The sequence below is a fragment of the Camelus ferus genome, chromosome 5 (assembly GCF_009834535.1).
Source record: "Camelus ferus isolate YT-003-E chromosome 5, BCGSAC_Cfer_1.0, whole genome shotgun sequence".
In the NCBI taxonomy this organism is placed as follows: Eukaryota; Metazoa; Chordata; class Mammalia; order Artiodactyla; family Camelidae; genus Camelus; species Camelus ferus.
Window position 1 is genome coordinate 56306593 of NC_045700.1, and position 8032 is coordinate 56314624.

Below are 8032 nucleotides of genomic sequence, written 5' to 3' on the forward strand. Positions count from 1 at the left end.
ATGGTATCCTTAGCTGTGCAAAAGTTTTTAAGTTTAATTAGGCCCCATTTGTTTATTTATGCTTTTATTTCCATTACTGTAGGAGCTAGGTGGAAAAAATTATATCAGTGATTTATGTCAGAGTGTTCTGCTTATGTTTTCCTCTAGGAGTTTTATAGTATCGAGTCATACATTTAGGTCTTTAATGCATTTTGAGTTTATTTTTGTATATGGTGTTAGAGAATGTTCTACTTTCATTCTTTTACAGATAGCTGTCCAGCTTTCCCATCACCACTTGTTGAAGAGACTTTTTTCTCCATTGTATATTCTTGCCTCCTTTGTTGTAGATTAGTTGATCATAAGTGTGTGGGTTTATTTCTGGATTTTCTATCCTGTTCCATTGATCTATGTGTCTGTTTTTGTGCCAGTAACATACTGTTTTGGTTACTCTAGCTTTGTAGTACAATCTAAAGTCAGGGAGCATGATTCCCCCAGCTCTGTTTTCATTTTTCAACACTGTGTTGGCTATTTGGTTTTTTTTTTGTTTCCTTGCAAATTTTAACATTTTTTGGTCCCAGCTCTCTGAAAAATGTCATTGATAACTTGATAGGGATTTTATTGAACATGTATATTGCCTTGGGTAATATGGTCATTTTAACAATATTGATTGTTCCAATCCAAGAACACAGTATATCTTTCCATCTGTTTATGTCATCTTCAGTTTCTTTCATCAGTGTCTTATGGTTTTCAGAGTACAGGTCCTTTGCCTTCTTGGGTAGGTTTATTCCTAGTTATTTTATTCTTTTTGGTGTGATGGTATATATGAGATTGTTTCCTTAATTTCTTTTTCTGATATTTTGTTGTTAATGTATAGAAATGCAACTGATTTCTATGTATTAATTTTGTATCCTGCAACTTTACCAAATTCATTGATAAGCTCTAGTAGTTTTCTGGTCACTTCTTTAGGGTTTTCTGAATATAGTATGTCATCTGTGTACAGTGACAGTTTTACTTCTTTTCTTATTTGAATTCCCTTTATTTCTTCTCTGATTGGTATGGCTTGGATTTCCAAAATGAATAAAAGTTGTCAGAGTGGGCATCCTTGTGTTGTTCCTGATCTTAGAGGAAATGCTTTCAGCTTTTATCCATTAAGTATAATGTTAGCTGTGGGTTTGTCATATATGTCCTTTATCATGTTGAGGTATGTTCCCTCCATGCCCACTTTCTGGAGAGTTTTTATCATACGTGGATGTTGAATTTTATCAAAAGCTTTTTTCTGCATCTATTGAGATGATCATATGGTTTTTATTCTTCAATTTGTTAATGTGGTGTATCTCACTGACTAATTTGTAGATACTGAGAAATACTTGCATCCCTGAGATAAAGCCCACTTGATCATGGTTTATAATCCTTTCAATGCATAGTTAGAGTCAATTTGCTAATATTTTGTTGAGGATATTTGCATCTATGTTTATCAATGACACTGTCCTATAATTTTCTTTTTTTGTGATATATTTGGTTTTGGTATCAGGGTGATGGTGGCTTCATAGGATGAATTCAGAAGTATTCCTTCCTCTGCAATTTTTTGGAATAGTTTCAAAAAGATAGGTGTTAATTCTTCTCTAAGTGTTTGGTAGAATTTGCCTGTGAAGCCATCTGGTCCCGGACTTTTGTTTGTTAGGAGTTTTAAATTACTGATTCAATTTCAGTACTGGTAACTAGCCTATTCATATTTTCCATTTCTTCCTGGTTCAGTCTTGGCAAACTGTACTTTTCTAAGAAATTGTCCATTTCTTCTAGGTTGTCTTTTTTTTTTTTTTTTCCTTTTTTGGTGTATAGTTGCTCTTAGTTGCCTCTTATGATGCCTTGTATTTCTGGGGGGGGCAGTTGTGGCTTCTTTATCACCTCCAATTTTATTAATTTGGCCCCTCTCCCTTTTTTTCTTGATGAGTCTAACTATAGGTTTATTAATTTTGTTTATCTTTTCAAAGAACCAGCTTTTAGTATCATTGATTTTTTTCTATTTTTTTAAGTCTCTGTTTCATTTATTTCTGCTCTGATCTTTATGATTTCTTTTCTTCTACTAACTTAGGGTTTTGTTTGTTCTTTCTTTAGCTGCTTCAGGTGTACGGTTAGGTTGTTTGAGATTTTTCTTGTTTCTTGCGGTAGGCTTGTATTGCTATAAACTTGCTTCTTAGAACTGCTTTTGCTGCGTCCCGGAAGTATTGAATCAGTTTCCATTTTCATTTTTGATTTCCTCTTTGATTTCTTCCATGATCCATTGGCTGTTTAGTAGCATGTTGTTTAGCCTCCATGTGCTTGCAGTTTTAGCAGGTTTTTTTGGTTTTTTCTTATAGTTGATTTCTAACCTCATAGCATTGTGGTTGGAAAAGATGCTTGGTACAATTTCAGTTTTCTTAAATTTACTGAGACTTGTTTTGTGGGTCAGCATGTGATCAATTTGGGAAAATGTTCCATGTACACCTGAGAATGTGTATTCTGTTGCTTTCAGATGGAATGCTCTATAGACATCAATTTAAGTCCATCTGGTCTGATATATCATTTAGGGCCTATATTTCCTTACTGATTTTCTGTCTGAATGATCTGTCCATTGATCTAAGTGAGGTGTTAAAGTCCGCCACTATTTTTGTGTTGTCAATTTCTCCTTTTATGTCTGTTGACAATTGACTTATATATTAAGGTGCTCCTATGTCAGGTGCATATAGATTTTCAATTGTTATATCTCCTTCTTGGATTGATCCCTTGAGCATTGCGTAGTGTCCTTCTTTGTCTCTTGTAACAGTCTTTAAGATCTGTTTTGTCTGACGTAAGTATTGCTACTCCAGCTTTGTTTTGGTTCCCACTTTCATGGAATATGTTTTCCATCCCTCACTTCCAGCATGCATGTGTCTCTAGCTCTGAAGTGGATAGTATATATGTGGGTCTTGTTTTTGTGTCTGTTCAGCCAGTCTGTGTCTTTTGGTTAGAGCATTTAATCTATTTACATTTAAGAAAATTATCAATATGCATGCCCTTATTGCCATTTTGTTAACTATTAATTGTTCTGTTAATTTGTTTTGTAGGTCCTTTTTTTTTTCTTTCTTTCTTTTTTCTTTTTGTTCTCTTTTCTTGTGGTTTGATGACTAGAGAAGTTCCTTTAATATTTGTCCTAAAGCTGGTTAGGTGGTGCTGAATTCCTTTAGCTTTTGTTTATAATTTCTCCATCAGATCTGAATGAGAGCCTTGCTGGAGAGAGTATTCTTAGTTGTAAGTTTTTCCCTTTCATCACTTAAACTATATTGTGTCACTCCTTTCTGGCCTGTAGTTTCTGCTGGAAATTCAGCTGATAACCTTATGGGAGTTCCCTTGTATGTTATTTGTTGCTTTTCTCCTGCTGATTTTAATATTTTCTCCTTATCCTTAATATTTGTCAGTTTGATTACTGTGTGCCTCAGTGTGTTCCTCTTTGGGTTGATCCTGTGTGGAACTCTGCGCTTTCTGGACTTGGCTGTTTCCCTTCCCAAATTAGGGAAGTTTTTGGCTATTCTTTGTATATTTTCTCAGGTCCTTTCTCTCTCCTCTTTCTGGGATCCATATAATGTGACTATTAGTGCCCTTCATGTTGTCCCAGAATTCTCTTAAACTATCCTCATTTCATTTTCTTTTTAAATTTTTTCTGTTCTGCAGTAGTGATTTCCACTAATCTGTCTTCTAGCTCACTGATCCGTTCTTCTGCCTCATTTAGTCTATTCGTGGTTTCTTCTAGTCCGTTACTCATTTCAGTCATTGTATTCTTCAACTCTGTCTGGGTATTCTTTATTTTCTCTTTGCTAAAAACTTCCATCTGTGTATCTATACTCCTCTTGAGTTCTCTGAACATCTTCAACTTCCTTATTGAAGGAAGAATCACTCTAAACTCTTTCTTGGATAGTTTTCCTATCTCCTCATCATTTATTTCTTCTTCAGGGATTTTATCTTGTGCCTTGGCCTGGAAGATATCCCTCTGCGAATTCACATTTTCTAACTTTCTATTTGTATTTTTAGCTAGGTTAGTGACGTTTCTCAACCTTGGAAAAGTGGCCCTCTGTGGGAGATGTTTTATGCATCCCAGCAGTACACTTCTCTCTTGTCACCCAAGAGCCAGGGTCCAGGCATTCCCAGAATAGATTCCCTCCACAAGCTTTGGGATTGTTTTCTGATTTCTGTTTCCTGCCTTTTGTGGATAAGGCTGGACTAGAGGCTTGTGCAGGTTTCCTGGCAGGTGGAGTCAGTGCCTGCCCACTGCTGGGTGGAGCTTGGTCCTGGCCTTCTGGTGGGTAGGGCCATCCCCTTCCTCCCCAGGAGACCTTCCAAAACCAGCAGGCCATAGGGCAGGAATTAGCTTCAGGGTTTGCTTACCACTCCATATTTGTATTCCCCCAATATTTTACTGTCAAGGATTTCTCTTATATCCTTGAAATCTTAGCTGTTTTTAAGAGGATGGTTTTAATGTTTTACACAGAATTATAGGAAGGTATTTTTAGAATATTTACTTTGGTTTTTATTAGCTGCAGAAGTTTTTGATTTTGATTTTAAAATTGTGTTTCAGAATTTCTGAGGTCTCTGAACTCTTAATTTCAGGTACTACCTCTCCAAATCTGAACACATACAAAAGCTTCATAGGATTTAAATAAGACTTTTTATACACATCATGGGTACCTACTGGTTACTCATTTATTGGGAGAAACAAGAGTTGACACTTAAACTTGACTTTGAACTGGCTCTAAGTACTAATACTACTTTCTGTAACCAGGGGATTCTTTCTGTCTAAAACTTTTATTCATTTGTGTATTTGTATAATTAACATACACCAAATCCAGTGTGCCTGTAGAGATGGGAAGAAAAACTTCCTATGTCATCTATATCTAGAATCTTTAATAAAATCCAGTAACTGAATCTTGCTAATTACATACAAAGTAAGTTAGATGATATTTGTGTGGGAAGAGATTAATGGCCAACAAACCAATGAATAAATGTTGAAGAGACATCAATTAATGCTTTAAAAAATAAATGCTAAGGATATCGTGGTAAATTTATGTCATAATCAGGGAGACAGAGTAAACATTTAATTACAATATAGCATAATTAGTTTTACAATAGTAACATGTAGAATGTTTTAGGAGCACTAGAGAATTTTTTTACTTAGGGAAGTTTCAAGGAAGGCTTTCTAGAGGACTTAACACAAGTTAAATGAGACCTAAAAGAAAGATAAGACGTTGAAAGAAGGCATAGGGGTACTCCAGAAAAGGAAATGGCCTGGGAAAACAAGGACCTGGGGGCATTAAAACATGATACATTTTTAAGAAGTAAGTTCTTCTCTGCTTCTGACCAGAGAATGGAAAACTAGCCAGAAAAGGCACCGGAGAGGTGGGTAAGATCATCATATTGTAGGTATATTTTATGCCTTGCTAAGTAATTTGGACTTCATTGTGCAGTCTCTGTAGACTTTTCAACAAGACTGTGACAACAGAGAATAAAGACCTACTATGGGATATTAATTACTATTTTAAAAGTTGTTGGGGAAGGACACAAACTAATTTCTTTTTCTGGTAAATAGGACCTCAGGCTCCTGCCACAGCCCAGGGTATTTTCCCTTCTCGTGTTTTCTCAAATATGTAAGTATTAAAGAAAATTAATGTATAATTATAAATTAATATTTTAATAAATACATGAGTGTTATTCAAAAGTAAGTAATTACACACAATCATCCATTCTTGTAGTTCTACTTAGATTTAATGAAACTTCTGTCTTTTGCAAATTCTCAGCACTAAGCTTAAGTTGTGGAGCAAAGTTAATGTTCTTTCTCATCTCTATTTCCTTATCCCCACTGTGGTTCTACATTTTCCCTGTGTTTAGATCTTCATGCCATTTTTGGGTATATCCTACCATGACCTCTTCTCTTCAGGTAGCTTTCCAGGATCTGGACTTGTCCTTTTGTGTTTCTCCCCTTTGAAATCTTCACCATTCCTTAAACCTGTTGAGATTATTGGCTTCGTAAGGATGGTAATCAGTTTTAATTTTTAAATTTTTAATTAGTCATTCCTATCCTAAAATAATAATCTCTAATGATGGAACATGGAAGTCTTTATAGAAGAAATTTAGGAGCCTGAGAGATTCTTTTACTCCTCAAAACTTTGGTGATGACCTATTTCTCTTGGTGTCTATATGGCTTTCTCAACTTTAGAGCAATTTAGACCCAATACTATCACCTTAAAAAAATGAAAAATCAGTAACCCAAATAAGGTTGAGGATAGACTTTACAAACCCCAAATTCCTATGAAAATGGTTGGGTAAAGTGGTATATGGTAGTAAGTGGTGTTGACATATTCAGACCAAGGCTTGGAGGAAGGATCTTGACTTTAGGACTGATAAACATAAGTTTGACTGACTTACTGAGAGTTCATAGGAATACATAGCACTGTAATAGATGCAGAAAGAAGGAAACTGGACTAGTCTAGTTTAAAGCAATAGAACAAGGTGGAAGAATGGCAATCATTTTTATAAAATGATGACTTTAATTTTACTTATTGAATTAATGTTTATTTATTGAAAATATAAATATCTGCATCTTTATAAAGCCTTTTTTTTAACTGAAGCACAGTTGATTTACAATGCTGTTAGTTTCTAGTGTCCAGCATAATAATAGTTATACATATTTTTTCATACTCTTTTTCATTATAGGTCATTACAGGTTACTGAATATATTTCCCTGTGCTATATAGTAGGACCTTGTTTATCCATTCTGTATATAGTAGTTTGTATCTTGGTAATCTCAAACTCCCAATTTATCCCTCCTCACTCCTCCCCCTTTGTAACCATAAGTTTGTTTTCTGTGTCTGTGAGTCTTTCTATTTTGTAAATAAGTTCATTTGTGTCATTTTTTAGATTCTACATAGAAGTGATACATGATATTTGTCTTTGTCTGACTTACTTCACTTACTATGATAATCTCTAGGTCCATCTTTACTTTTGCAAATGGTATTATTTCATTCTTTTTTATGGCCGAGTAATATACTGCTGTATGTATATACACCACATCTTCTTTATCCAGTCATCCATCAATGGACATTTAAGTTCCAATAATAAAATCTTAGTTGCTGCTTCATTTTTCTCCACCCAAGATGATAGAAGTACAAAGTCACTTAAATCTTTCACAGCAAATACTTCAGTTTCTTTCATTAAAAATCTTTGCTTAGAAAGTTGAGTGATTCTATGCATTACATGGAGCTTCTTCACCATTTCCTCCTAAATTGACAGGGAAAAATACCTTTAGATGCACCCAGGTAGCCTAACATCACATGAGACTACAAACACGGCCAATAGTACTGTCTAGTCTGACTCTGCCCATCATACAAGTCACATTATTCTCATTCTGATTTAACTCCAGCTTTCATAAGGCTTTATTGTGGAATCATCACATCTGTTCCACCATCCACCTAATCTGATTAATAAAGTATGTGGGCCAGTATCAAAGGGGGAAGAGAAATAGGTGGTGGGAGGTGGACAAAAAAGTTTATTCTTTTGAATTTCTGTAGAAAAACTCTCATATAAAGAGAAGAAACTGATTCAATGATTAGTAGTTTTGGAAAAAGTTACACAAATTTTTGACTCTAAGTAACTAAATCATCAATGTTTCTTGACCTTACAGACAACAGAACCTCCTACAAAGTTGCTCGCAAGAAAAAGTATGTATCATAAAATGCATTGATAAAGCAGCATATTAATGTGTCATAACAGTAAAAGTCTATGATTAATCATCTATTGATGTTACTCTCTCTTTTCCCTTCTTTAAAGTTTACTTTCAGGTAATTCTTTACTTTGCAGTTGTCTGAAGTACTCATCAGAAGATAAAAGTTTGGCCTTTAGGGAAGAGGTCTTAAGGGGATGCCAGGGGGCGGGCGTTCTTTAAGGGACCCAGCCATTATAAGAATAGCATCAACGAACCATGAACCCATTCTGTCGTGGGAAGCCATTACACAACATCACTTTGCAGACTTGACTGTTGAGTTAAGAT

At 35.0% G+C, this 8032-nt stretch overlaps 1 protein-coding gene across 1 annotated transcript in view; it reads left to right on the forward strand.

Annotated features, from left to right (window-relative positions):
* Nucleotides 1-8032, forward strand: part of FSIP2 (fibrous sheath interacting protein 2) — an 87916-nt gene that overhangs the window by 41359 nt on the left and 38525 nt on the right. The window contains exons 13-14 of the mRNA XM_032479887.1: nucleotides 5576-5633; nucleotides 7667-7703. Coding sequence (XP_032335778.1) covers nucleotides 5576-5633; nucleotides 7667-7703 — 95 coding nt within the window. The remainder of the gene's footprint in view (nucleotides 1-5575; nucleotides 5634-7666; nucleotides 7704-8032) is intronic.